Below are 13912 nucleotides of genomic sequence, written 5' to 3' on the forward strand. Positions count from 1 at the left end.
GGTGCTGGAGCCCAAGGGCTCATCCAGCCCTCGGTGGAAGCCCCTGATCTGCCCTTCCCTGAGTGCCCTGTTCCCTTTGCTTTCCACACTACCTGTCCCGGAGGTGGCAGTGATCCAGTGCTTTATGCAAAGTCCTGACAGCAGGGGAAGGAGAACTGGGCTGTCAGATAAGAAAACCACCCCTGTGATTGGATATTGATACTTTACAGCTCTTCTGTGAAGTGGGCAGAGCCGGACAAATGTCCCCATTGGAGGGATGAAGACTGAGGCCTGGAGACAGGAGTGGCTGCAGAGACCACCCAGTGGTGAGTGCTGAAGCTGGCCCCCTGCCCTCCCCCTTCCTCTCCTGCCTCCCTCTGTGTCTCTCTTTGGAGATGATGGAGGAAAATAAAGAAAGGAAGCCAGACAGTTGTGCCAACAGAACTCCTCCGTTGAGTGTCTAATTACTTACCATCATGCATGCTCTCTCTCTTGCTAAACATTTATTAATGTGTTAGGATTTCCATTAGCGCATTATTTGAACTAAAATCATTTGCATATGGCTGGGAAAAAGAGAGGAGAGAGAGAAAACAGCCCTAGCCACCCAACAGGCGTCAATCACAGTGACAGATCAGATGGTCGGTGGCTAGAGGCAGGGGGTGGGGGGCCCACCCTGAGACTCCAGCATGCATCTTCTCAGCCGAATAACACAAAAACCAGGGTGTGCCGTGCCAGGTTCTGCTGCCGCGGGGAAGCACAAGGAAGCTGTGGAGGTCTGAGACAGTAGCTTCCTTTAAATCAAATGCTTACTGGGTACCAGACACATTGCTAAGCACTCTCCATGCGTCGTCTTCCTCAATCCTCAACAGCCTCCAAGAATGCCCATTAATGCAGATGATGAAACTGAGGCTCAGCAACATTCTCTCCTTTATTCAACAAATACTTACTGAGCCAAGATGCAATTCACACCCAGGCACAGCCTTTGCACCTAAGCATTATGTTCTGCATCTCTCCTGTCTCAGCCTAGACAAGGTCTTGACCAGGCCCATTCTTTCTCCAAGGCTCAGTTTCCCCATGTATGCAGAAGGGCCTCCTCCAGCTCTGACTTTGAGGTTGAGCCTCAAGTCTCCATCTGATGAGGCTGATGACCCTTCACATGCTACAACAAGGAAGGCACTGTAGGGATGTTGAGATGCCCATTTCACTAAAAGGCCACTGAGGCCCGGACAGAGGCACAGCTGCTGGAGGCTGCACAGCTTGGAAGTGGTTCAGGCTGTGACTTGATCTTCCAAGTCCCCAGTGCTACCCATGTTCCTAGAAGGAAGAAGTAAGGAAAAGGGGGGGGGGGGTTTGCACAGCCCAGAAAGAGCCCTGGACCAGGCCTTAGGTGGGCCTGGCTTTAGTCTGGCCTCAACCAGCTAGGTGTCCCCATCCATCCCAGTGAGGCTGCTGAAACCAGGAGCCCCTCGTGGCTCTTGCACAGGTAGGCAGATGTCCTGTCTCCAAGGTTGATGCCTATGGCAGACACCAAGTGACCTTCCATTTGTGCTAGCCCCACCCTCAGGGTAGGTGGGAACCTTAGCAAAGAGGCCTGCACTGGGCACGGCTCTCTCCCTGGGTCCAGCACTTATCCCAATACTCCACCCAGACTCCAGAACATCTTCCTAGAATGAGAACCTAATCATGCTTCTCCCCTGCTTATAACCCTCCCCGTTGCTAGCCAGCCAGCACCCGGATTCCTAGGCCTGCCCTCCCCTGGCCGGCCATCCACCCCAGGCCCCAGGGCCTCCATACCAGCTGGCCCTTTTCTTGCTGTGCCTTGGTTCAGTTGTCCCCCATTCTAGGCTAGGGAGCCTCCCTCCTCCCTCCCTCCTGGTCTATACCTTGCTCCTCTGGGATCTCACAGCACTGGGGCTGGGAACAGAGCCCTACATCCCATGGTTATTTGTTTTTCCTTTGTCAGCTGGCCCCTAAGCCTGGGACCTCCTTGAGGGCAGGGGCTATATATGATTCATCTCAGTGTCCCTAGCACCCAGCCCTGAGCGTGGCACCTAGAAAGTGTTTGACTAATGTTGGGGTAGGAGGGAAGTGGGGGGAGGGAGGAGGGAGGAAGTGGGACTGGAGGAGAAGAGGAAGGAAGGGGGGGGAGAGTGGGTCCATCTCCTTCCTTTCTTCCTTTTGAGATTCTCAGCTCAGTCTAAGGCCTCGCTCAGCCATGGTGATGCAGCTAGGTGGGGCTAAGCCAGGGAGAGGAGGCAGAGAGAGAGGAGGAGGAGAAAGAGAAGGAAAAGGGAAGAGGAAGCTGCTGAACCAGCAGCACCTCCATGCAGAGGCTTAAGGGCTATTTGTGTGCTACCTACTAAGCCCCTAATCCTCCACGGCCAAGTCAGAGCCCTGCACCTGGGCTCCCAGGGGGCCAGGCTCAGGGAAGCTTGGAGATAGGTGCTACCATCTTCAGAGACAACTAACCCCAGCCCTCCACCCCCATAGCTCGTCCCTAACCCTGACTGAGGGGCCAGTGGCTCAGAAAGCCACCCACACCGGGGCTTGTCCCTTGGCATGCTCCTAGGCCCCTTCTGGACCAGCTGGCATAGAAGAAAGCTCAGACTGGGGAGTTAGACAGCCAGTTCACCTCCGGCTCTGCTGAGGAATACTAACCCTCTGAGCCCATTTCCTCAGTGGTCAAAGGTTAGGGAGTGAGACCTCCTCATGGGGGGCCAGGAGTTGTTCATCCACTCGACAAATATTTATTGAGTCCTTGCTCCAAGCTGCCAGCTCAGATTCAGCAAAGTCCAGGCCAGCCCAGCCCTGTACTCTGGAGAGAGATGGGCAATGAATCAGTAAGGAGACAAGTAAGACCACTGCTGACAGTGATAGGTACCGAGTAGAAACGAATGTGATGTGGGAGGCAGAGGGGGAGGCCTGGTGTGTAGAGTCAGGGGCCTCTCCAAGGAGTGCTTTGTAAACTGAGACCTGAATGAGACTCTAAGAGGCTAATACTGTCAGCAACAGTCATTGATCACTTACAGGCAACAGAGTAGGAAACTGAGGCACAGGGAAGGGAGGGGGCGGGGCTGTGTCCAGGCGGCATGGCCTTAGAGCCTCAGACCAGATGTAAGGGTAGGTGTAAAGGGGCTGTACCCAGCTAAGGGATACCATGGCTCCTAAATGATAAGGTGTGAAGATCTGTGACTGGACCCTGGTGGGAAAGCAGGTCACATCAAACCTGCAGATGGGTGTGGATCCCCCAAGGTTTCCTAGCTTCAGCAAACTGAGGCTGGAGAGGGGAAGTGGGACTTCTCAGGGTGACTCAGGGTCCCAGGCGAGAGTCCAGTGCCACCCCCTGCCTTCAGAACCACCACTGCTGCCCCAGGCCTGTGTGACTCAGTCTTGTGGCTTTCCCACCAGCCCAGCACAACCTCTTTTTTTCTTTTTTCTTTTTCTTTTTTTTTGGTCATTTATACCATGATGTAAACAGCTAGCAGAACTTTCCTGAGAGCTATCTTTCGTGTAGGGATGGAGGCATGGCCAGGCAGGTGATAGCCAAAGTTTGTTATGTGATCTGGGCCACTGACTCACTGACCACCCTGGACCTCAGTCTCCCCACCTGTGAAATGTAGCAAGGAGGGTCGGTGACTTCTGTTGAACTTTTTGCTCACTATGAGCCTGTTGCTCTGAACAAAGAGCGTTTTTTTGTTGTTGTTTAAGAAAAGGATTCTTTGTCATGCCTCACAGAATACAATGCAATGTCACAGTGGTGATGCCTTTAATTCCTCCCTGGCCATAGCCCTGTGACAAGGGTCATTAAACTCTGAGACTTAGAGAGGGAAGCACTGATTGAAATAACCTAGATCTGTCTATCCACTCGATCCGCAAATGCTGAGCACCTACTATGTGCCAGGCCCTGAGGATACATCAGTGAACAAAACAGACAGAAATCCCAGCTCCTTCCAGTGTATGGGAAGTGATTTACATTTTGCAACGTCCTGAGAACCATGCTCAGCTCTGGGAACCCTGCTGAGAGCTGGGCAGACCACACACCCCCACCCCCCACCCCTGCCTGCTCACATGACAGCCTGTGAGTTGGACAAAAAACATGTGAACAGAGCATAAATTAAAATCTTCCAAGCTGTCACAGCATTAGGAGGAGGTGAAGGCAAGGTGCTGAGGTCTATGGTTGAGGGCTCACCCCAGCCAGCTCTGGGCTGTGTGGGGGTCAGTCTTGACCCAGGGAGTCTGGTGCGCCTCCCTCCGTCTGGCTACCAGGGCCACGTCAGAATCAAACCCTCCACCTTGACCTCATTAACATTGGGCCTAATCACTGAACCAAGCACCTTAAACTGCGAAAGGTCACACCCCAGCAGCCCTGCCACGCCTTCCCTTGAGCTCATTCCACCAGTACACACTTCTGCAGCCCTCCATGTGCAAGCCCTGACCGCCCGCAACAGGCAGGGATCTGGACTCTCAGGCGGGCTGAAGGGAGGGGGAGGGCTTTTCTGAGGAAACAGGTCTGGGGGTGTCAGGGGGGAAGAGACTGCATTGAAGAGAGTATAAGGGCTGGAAGTCTCAGAGATGGGGACACTTCCCTGGCCGACTCCTTCCATCGATCACTAAGTTCATGGTTCAGACTTCACCTTTCTGGACTGCTCCGAACGACAGTGTGTTGGGAGCGGGTCACGATCTGAACTTGTCCTATTTCATTTGTTTCAGTACTTATTTGTGAGCGCTGCCAGCCCCACAGAATGGTACTTCCTGTGGGCATCGTCCTTCTCTACCATGTTCATCAGAACTGAGCACTGTGTGTGGAGCACAGTAGGTGCTCCATACACGTTTGTGGTTGGAGGCTGGTCATCAAGCACCGGTGTGCTGGGCACTGCCATGTGCCCCACTTCATTTCTCGGGGGGCATCACTGTGCCCCTTTCACTGATGGGGGGAGCCTGTCAGTGCAGAGCCATTCGCCCCCAGAACCTGATTTTGTGGAGTGACCTGCCACACAGCTTCCAAGGCCCACTGTCCCAGCCCAGCTGACACAGACGTCCCCAGATGTGCCCTGTGTGTTGCAGTGTCCAACCAGTTCTTTTTCTAGGCTCAGCCTCACCTTCACACTGGACCCAAGCCTGCCTTGCTCACGGCAGTGATCTGGTGCCTAGCATGTCACCTGGCACACAGCTGCCTCCTGGATGCAAGGCCTTGCTTCAGGAGCCTTAGAGCCTCTGTCCCCTTTCTGCTCCAGTCACCCCCTGCCTGGTCCCCTCCTCTATCCTCACTCCCTCCAATACATCTTGGGGGCATTTGAGCCACATTTCTGCCCCTTATGATCTGCCCAAGCCACTGCCCAATGCTATTTGGATAAAACCAGGTTTCTCAGTTTGGTATTAAGACCCACCAGAGCTGGCTTCATAGCCCATGTGCGGCCTCACCCCTGACAGGCCTCAGGCCTCTGTCAGCCCTTGTCTTTAGTCTCCCCTGTCTTCCCTGCTTGGCAACCTAACAAAATACTCCCCTCCCTCAAAGACCCAAACTTCACCTCCTCGGACACCTCACCGTTATAAGCGGTCTCTCCTCCCTTGGCCTCATGGAAACCCCTCCCTGGACCTGGATCTGTTCAGGGTCTTCCTCAGCGCATAACCTCCTCCTTTCTGGATTTTTGTATCCCCAGTGGCCTGCACATGAATATTTAATGAACGAGTGAGTGAGTGAATTCCAGTTCAAATACTTATTGAGCTCCGGGTCTATGCCAGGCTGTGGTCTGGCATGGAAAGTGCCAAAGATGGCAGGACGTGGCCCCTGGCCCTCATGGAGCTCATAACTTGGTGAGATGGACTAGTGTTAGGGACTGAGCCAGGAGGTGACAGGTGGGGAAGAAATAGGTAAGAGGCTGAGAGACTGAGAGGAGAACCAGAGAGCTCATGGTCCAGTGGGGAGGAAGACAAAGTCCTCTGGCATGAAATGAGGGGGACGTGGGCGTGGAGCCAGAGGTCCCAATGCCAGGCCAAGGCCAACAGACTGAGATGGGCAGAGATTCCTGGGGACTAGAAGAGTTGGGGTTGGGTCTCCTGCCCTTTCCCAGGGTCCCCAGTACCTCCCTTCTCTGGCCCCAGGCTTCTGCCTAGAGTCACCTTGGCCGTTCTTGGAAGCCAATTAGGCCCCCAGTTGCAGTAGTGGGGATTAGTATGATTAATAATGCCCCCAATCTTCCAGGTGCTGATTCAGCCAGGAGCTTAGGGAGGGGAGGTCACTTTATAAGGGCCTTGGGGGGGGTGCTTAGAGCCCAGAGTCGTCCAGCCAGAGCCCTGGGTGGCCAAGTTCAGGCCTCAGCAGCACTCTTGGGTCTGAGCCGCCCCCAGGGCAGCCACCAGGACCACAGCCATGAACGGGACGGAGGGCCCGAACTTCTACGTGCCCTTCTCCAACAAAACGGGTGTGGTACGCAGCCCCTTCGAGTACCCACAGTACTACCTGGCTGAGCCATGGCAGTTCTCCATGCTGGCCGCCTACATGTTCCTGCTCATCGTGCTTGGCTTCCCCATCAACTTCCTCACGCTCTACGTCACGGTCCAGCACAAGAAGCTGCGCACGCCTCTCAACTACATCCTGCTCAACCTGGCTGTGGCCGACCTCTTCATGGTCTTCGGTGGCTTCACCACCACCCTCTACACCTCTCTGCATGGATACTTTGTCTTTGGGCCCACAGGATGCAATTTGGAGGGCTTCTTTGCCACACTGGGCGGTAAGAACTGGTGTATGGGTGGCTAGCTGGGGGAGTCAGGAGTCAGCGGTGGGGAGGGTGTGGAGGGATCTGGAGAGAACTCCATATTTGGGGATGGTGGTTAAGAGGACTTCTCCCCTCTACATTCATCAGTGCTCTCCACTTAATCAACAAACACTGTCAGTAATGATAAGCTAGGCTGCTGTTTATTGAGGGCAGGCATTGGACACTGTTTATCTCACATAGAGTGGTGCCATTGTCTTGCTTTGCATCAGGGAAACTGAGGATGAAAGAGTCAAGGGCCTTGCTGGGGCCACATTGTGGTGAGGATAGAGCTGAGTTTCCAGCCCACATTTCTTTTTTTTTTTTTTTTTTTAATTTGTTTTAACATTTATTGTCAAGAGACAGAGCACGAGCGGGGGAGGGGCAGAGAGAGAGGGAGACAGAATCTGAAGCAGGCTCTAGGCTCTGAGCTGCCAGCACAGAGCCCGATGCCAGGCTCGAACTCACGAACTGCGAGATCATGACCTGAGCAAAAGTCGGACACTTAACTGACTGAGCCACCCAGACGCCCCTAACATTTATTCATTTTTGAGAGAGAGAGGGAGACAGAGCATGAGCAGGGCGGGAGGGTCGTGCAGAGAGAGGGAGACACAGAATCCGAAGCAGGCTCCAGGCTCTGAGCTGTCGGCACAGAGCCTGACGCAGGGCTTGGACCCACAAACCATGAGATCATGACCTGAGCCCACATTTCTGCGGCTCCTCAGGCCATGTTCTATTTCCCTCGGAGAAGCTGTGCCTTGTCACACCCATGTTGGGCAGTGGGAATAGAGCTGGACAAGACAGATCTCTGTGCTCAGGGCTTTCAGACCGGGGTGGCACACAGATCATTAGTCCTCTGGCCACTGGACTTTGCCTGTGCTAAACAATGGGCTCAGTCTCTCCCCAACAGTGTCTATCCAATCTTGCAGAGAAGGGTCTGCCTGTGTGTGGCAGCCCTATATCACTCCTACCTCGTGGCATGAGACTGGGTGATCTGTGACCATTGAAGGTGACAAACGCCCAGTGGTGGCCGGAGATTCCCCAGGCATGGGGCTGAGACAGTGTCCTGGACATGTGAAAGAGGGAGAAGACAAGGAGGCAGAACAGTCCTTGTGGCTGGTGCTGGGCTCTCCCAGCCACCCTGGCTCTCTCCTGCTTGCCTGAGAGGCCATGTGTCCTCAGAGAAGGGGGGCACTTCTGGATCTGAGCCAGGAGACCTAGGCCCTTGTCACTGCCCTGCCACATCCCTGAATGTGCCTCTTCTCTCCTCCGTGCCTCACTGTTCTCATCTACTAAACGGGATCTGTTATCTCTGCAGCAACCCCATCAGTTTTCTAGTCAAAGGAACTATTTGATCGCACTTTTCAAAGCTACAGATCTCCACACAGGTCTAGTCCCTCCCCTATGGAAGGGGTTTCTTGGAAGGGGATAAGCCCCCCACACACAATAAGGCTGGAGGTGGGTTGAGGAGTCTCAGGCTAGAAGGCAGGGGTGAGATGGAGGCCACATGCAGGTAGGCACTTCTCTGCCGGGCTGGCATCAGTTTACAATTATTTTCCTGGAGTAATACTTAGTAGTGTTGTTTTTCTCTCTCAGAAATGTCCCGGTTTGGTTGATAAATTCTATGGCTAACCTCCTGAATGAGTTTCTGGGGTGATGTGTAGGGCAGTTGTCTGAATTCCACCATTCTTTCCTGCTTCTTCTTCTGGGCAAAACATTGCTCAGCTTTCTGGCTCCCAGGTGGGGACCCACAGGCCCAGGTTATTTCATTCCCCACAGGGGAGAGGCTGCTGCACAAGAGGGAGAGCAGGAATTCTAGCTCCAGCAGGCACTCTGCCTGTTGCCCCACGAAGTGCACATTCTTCTGCAAAAACTCCCTACAGGGATCCTAGTCTAATCATGACCCTGGAATCTGATTTCCTGTCCTTCATGAACCCAGAGCCCTGACTGAACTAACTCCTCTTCCTGGGAGGTACCCGGTTCACTCTCTTCTCAGCATAATGCCTTTCTGCCTCACAGCCCCTTGGCTCCTCTTCTCAGAATCGAAGCCCTCTCTTTCCCAAGTCCTGGCTCCAACTGTGCCTTAGGTGGCCTTCCTGCCTGCCCTCTCCCATCCAGGAGGAGCGCTTCCTTCTTGGACAGTGGGGTCCAGGCAGGTGACGTGTTGACTGATAGCTGACTGCCTTGCAGGTGAAATTGCCCTGTGGTCTTTGGTGGTCCTGGCCATTGAGCGGTACGTGGTGGTGTGTAAGCCCATGAGCAACTTCCGCTTTGGGGAGAACCATGCCATAATGGGCGTCGCCTTCACCTGGGTCATGGCACTGGCCTGCGCTGCACCCCCCCTCGTTGGTTGGTCCAGGTAATGGCACTAAGCAGAAGGGAAGGGTCCCTGGGGTGGGGGTTCTTTACAGGGTCCCCGGCCAGGACTCAAACCTGGGGCTCATTCTGGGCACCGAGCTTATATGTCCCCCACCCCAAACACCCACCCTGGCAGCTCTCCCAGGGTTGGGGTTTAGGGTAGGGGAAGAGAGAATCAGACCCTAATGTTGCTCCAGGAGCTAGTGCCACCTCCTGGGCCCCATGTCAAAGGAGAATCCAAGACGCCCAACCCTTAACCTTGGCTGTGCCCCTAATCCTCAACTAAGCCAGGACCAGATTCCAATCCTCTTTGCCCCATAGGCAACTCCCTCTGACCTTGGGCCTCAGCACCTGGGGAGGCCAAGCCTACCTAGTGCAAGTGGGTGACACTGTAGCCCCTGGGAACTGTGTCCTGTCCAGCCTCTAGTCCATCATCTGCAAATGGGGCTCAGATGAGAGATGGGAGGACAGTGGTTTGGGAAACTGGACGGGTGACCCTGTGGCTTCCTGGAGGCCTCGTGTCCCTCTGCTTCTAGGAAATTCCCAATCTTTCTTCCCTTCCCTCCTCTCTCAGCTTCCTGGGGTCAATTTTCTTTTTTATTTTATTTATTTATTTTTTTGTCCTTTGTTGAATCTGAGCCCATCGCCTCCAGCCTCTTTCCCTGTTTTCTCCAGTCCTGCCCAGTCCCATCCCCACAGGCACAGCCAATAGACACTCCATTGTCACCATCCTCTGAAATCACAGAAACATCCTAACCATCTGTCCCTGGGACCTCTTGTTTCTCGAAACTGTGCAAAGACCCCTTAGTTACTCTGTGTGCCCATCTTTGGCCTAGAAAATACACTTACCCTGTTAGTAAGACCCTAGTTTGTACAAACTGCCTCAAATACAGAGTTCGGGGGCTTTTCTCGTCTCCCCACCAACCTCTGCCTTGCACAGCCTGAGCCTCCAGCCACTAGAAGCAGCCAGTGTGGTGAGGAAACACAGTGCAGGTCCGCGGTGTCCGGGCTCTGCTAGGCAAGAGACTGGACCATCTCATGATAGCATGGCTGTTTTCACAAGGGCATTTGAATCCCTCATCTCCGTTGATTTGATCCTCACAGTCATGCAGCCATGCAGATATTTTATTATGCTTCTTTTAAAGAGAGGGAAAGTGGGACCCAGAGCAAGCCCAGCCACACAGCAGGTGTGTTGGGGGCCTGTTCCTCAAGTCCCTCACATGTGGGTCTCCCCGTGCCCTCTCTTGCCCCGTCCCCCTCTGGTGGTCAGGTACATCCCTGAAGGCATGCAGTGTTCATGCGGGATCGACTACTACACACTCAAGCCAGAGGTCAACAACGAGTCCTTTGTCATCTACATGTTCGTGGTCCACTTCACCATCCCCATGATCGTCATCTTCTTCTGCTACGGGCAGCTTGTCTTCACAGTCAAGGAGGTATGGACCTGTGTTGGGTGCTGGGGACACATACATTGGTTGGGTTGAGACTGGCCTCTGTCCCAAAGGAGCCACAGTCTGGACAGCAGACCCTGTGTCCTTACAGGCGGCAGCCCAGCAGCAGGAGTCAGCCACCACCCAGAAGGCTGAGAAGGAGGTCACTCGCATGGTCATCATCATGGTCATTGCTTTCCTGATCTGTTGGGTGCCCTACGCCAGCGTGGCATTCTACATCTTCACCCACCAGGGCTCCAACTTTGGCCCCATCTTCATGACACTCCCGGCGTTCTTCGCCAAGTCCTCCTCCATCTACAACCCTGTCATCTACATCATGATGAACAAGCAGGTGCCTGCTGGTGGGGCGGAGGGGTCCAGGGGCCCCAGGCTGCAGGCATTGCCTGCGGAGGACAAGCCATGTCCTTGACTGGGCCTCAGTCATTTCACCTGCAAAACTAGGCAGGGAAACTGGTATCCCCCAGAGCATCAGAGTCATCTAGGAGAAATGCAGATTCCTGCTGAATCAGAAGCTCAGGGTGAGCCCAGGAACCTGCATTTCTAACAAGCCCACCAGGTGACTCTCACACTGGCTCAAGTATGAGAAGTGCCAGTCCAGACGGTTCTGGAGGCCCACTTTAAAAGTCAAATGGTCTAAGTCCCAAGCCTGGGAATGGGATGGTGTCAGTCTCCACAAAGCTGAACAAGGAGCTAAAGTCTTATTCCGAGGGAGGAAGGGATAAAGCAGTTCTTTAACACCAACCAGTGACTTCTCTGCAGAATCCATGAACCTGTGGGGGAAAACATGGTCTCTAGAGTTAGGCATATTGGTTTCAAATCCCAGTTCTTCTTTTTTAGCTGATTGACACTTGGGAAGTCACTTCCCTTCTCTGGGCTTCAGTGTCTTTTTCCCTAGAGAGGGTAAAATCCCAAACTCTAGGGCTATATAAGGTACTTACAGATAGCCCTTGGCACACAGAGGGCATCAGGGAATGTCATCAGTAGCAGAGCCCTCTTGGGTTTGGTCCCTGGCATCTCTGGGGTGGGGCCACATGCACTTACTAAATTCCCTCCAGGAAGCCAGATTTGAGAGGGGAGTGGAGGCTGTGAGAGCCAGAAGCAGGGAAGGGGTTGGAGGTAAATCTCGCCAACCACTCCAGTTTGCTACACACACTTTCGGTGGACCCTGATTCTGACTCACGTTCTTTGCCTTCCAGTTCCGGAACTGCATGCTCACTACCCTTTGCTGTGGCAAGAACCCACTGGGTGATGACGAGGCCTCCACCACTGCCTCCAAGACGGAGACCAGCCAGGTGGCACCAGCCTAAGCCCTGCCAAGGACTCTATGGTCAACTGTAGGAGTCTCCCATTCCCTATGCCTACCCCCAGCCACAGCTGCCCCACCAGGAACCAGGTCTGTTGGAACCAGGTTGCGCAGACTCCTTGAGTTAAAAAAAAAAAAAAAAAAAAAAAAAAAAAAAAAAAGAATAACGAGAGAAAAATGAGGCTCCCCACTCGACAAGTATGACCCGATCTGGAGTCCTGAGTTCCCAGGGGCTGGTGGGATCTCTGCCCCTCCTCTCCCCAACTCATGTCTCAGGAACACAAGAACTCTTGCTCCCTGGAAAGGTGTCCCAGCTTAGGGATAAATGTATAGCACAGAGTGGGGCACACAGTAGGTGCTTAATAAATGCTAGATGGATGAAGGAAGGAACGAATGGGGGAATGAATGAAGGAATGAATGGGCAGGGAGAGCATATCTACCCTCTCAAAACCACCTTAGCTGCAGCTCACCTTCAGCTGATGTCCTTGAACAGTTTCCCTCCCTGGGCCTCACTTTCTTCGCCTGTAAAATGGAAACCCCAAATCCTTGGTCCTGCAAACGCATGGCTGCTGTGAAGATCAAATGAGATTTTGATCTCATATATGTGTGTATATGTGTGTGTGTGAGTGTGTGTAAGCACTTTGTAAATGGTAAGGAGCTGTACAGATTGTAGTTAACATTATGAATAACACCAATTAATATAATTAACTAATATGATCATCTCTTCTTGATAGTCACCATTTTGAGACTGGGCAAGGCCCTGAGCATCCAGCCTCAGCAGGTTTTTTTTAAATTCACCAGATGTCAAGGCCAGACCAGGGCTGGTGGTCGGTCTGCAGAGAGGGACTGTCAAGGGAATGCAGAATACAGTCATCAGGACTGAAAAAACAATGTCAGGGGACTGCAGTCTGGGACCAAGGTCCAGGGTCTCACCTCTGACGTGAACTCCCAGGCCCGGTGCCTCCCCTTCCTCATGCAGCCTAGGGAGAGACAGGCCTTTCTCTCAGCTTCTGCAAACTACCTGCCCTCCTTCCCAGCCCCTAGGCCGCAGCAACTCTAGGCCAGCATGGAGCTGGGCCTAGAAGCCATATGCTAGGCTAGACTCTAGGCCAGCATGGCCATATGCTAGGCCAGCAACTCTAGGCCAGCATGAGCTAGAAGCCATATTCACCTGCCCACATTTAATGAAGAGCTGAGTCCCCAGTGGAACCCTTTTCTCAAAGATCTCAGAAACAGAAAGTGGGAAATTCAGATGGGCCCATCTTCCCTGGGGATGTTCACAGATCCCAGAGTTGAGCACCCTTGCTGGGTAAGCCTGTACCCAGTCCATTTAGTAGCTCCAGTCCATTGTCCATTCTGGAAAGTCCTTGCTGCAAAGCTGGTGGGAACTCTAGGGTATCAGAATTGTGCTGCTTGCATAACTGCCCCTCCTCCACGTAACCAAGACCAGAAGCTCTAACTCTTCCCAGCTCTGCCTGGAGACTAGGAAAATCGGGGCATTAAAAGCTCAGCTCCTATACTTGGTGTTAAGGGTGGTGGTTTTTGTTGCTCTCAAGCTCTTTCTCTGCAGGATGGATTGAAATTGGGCAGTAATTTCCACCTGATCTCTAACCCTGGGATGCTGGGTTTGGGCAACCAGCAGGGCCCCCTGCGGGTGTGGGGTGGAGGGAGCAGGCCCAGGAATGAGAAAAGCCCCAACTTTGGAGTCACAGAAACCCAGGTGACCTTTGAAACTGCAAGCAAGTTTGGCCATCTCTCTGAGTCTCCTTATCAGCAAAAAGGAATCTGAACCTGAGCTTGAGGGGACCGCAAACTTCGCGTGGCCAGCCTGCTTCCTGGTTCACTGTAGCCAGTGGGAGACTTCTTTTTTTTTTTTTTTTTTTTTTTTTTTTTTTCAACATTTTTTATTTATTTTTGGGACAGAGAGAGACAGAGCATGAACGGGGGAGGGGCAGAGAGAGAGGGAGACACAGAATCGGAAACAGGCTCCAGGCTCCGAACCATCAGCCCAGAGCCCGACGCGGGGCTCGAACTCACGGACCGCGAGATCGTGACCTGGCTGAAGTCGG

The 13912-nt window shown here is 53.3% G+C and overlaps 1 protein-coding gene across 1 annotated transcript; it reads left to right on the forward strand.

Annotated features, from left to right (window-relative positions):
- Positions 1-6236: 6236 nt before the first annotated feature.
- On the forward strand, positions 6237-13362 carry RHO (rhodopsin). Its single transcript, XM_019433593.2, has 5 exons — positions 6237-6710; positions 8922-9090; positions 10360-10525; positions 10632-10871; positions 11737-13362. Exons 1-5 carry the CDS (start codon positions 6350-6352, stop codon positions 11845-11847), a joined length of 1047 nt encoding a protein of 348 aa, XP_019289138.1. The 5' UTR covers positions 6237-6349; the 3' UTR covers positions 11848-13362.
- Positions 13363-13912: the final 550 nt, after the last annotated feature.

The sequence above is a fragment of the Panthera pardus genome, unplaced genomic scaffold (genome assembly GCF_024362965.1).
Source record: "Panthera pardus isolate Hobbes unplaced genomic scaffold, ASM2436296v1 HiC_scaffold_8, whole genome shotgun sequence".
Taxonomy (NCBI): Eukaryota; Metazoa; Chordata; class Mammalia; order Carnivora; family Felidae; genus Panthera; species Panthera pardus.

What these genes read in the sequence shown, in the direction of transcription:
- RHO (XM_019433593.2), top strand. Translation starts at nt 6,350, where the DNA reads ATGAACGGGACGGAGGGCCCGAACTTCTACGTGCCCTTCTCCAACAAA. An exon ending in TTGTCTTCACAGTCAAGGAG is followed by an intron (nt 10,526 to 10,631) that starts GTATGGACCTGT and finishes GTGTCCTTACAG; the next exon opens with GCGGCAGCCCAGCAGCAGGA. An exon ending in ACATCATGATGAACAAGCAG is followed by an intron (nt 10,872 to 11,736) that starts GTGCCTGCTGGT and finishes TTTGCCTTCCAG; the next exon opens with TTCCGGAACTGCATGCTCAC.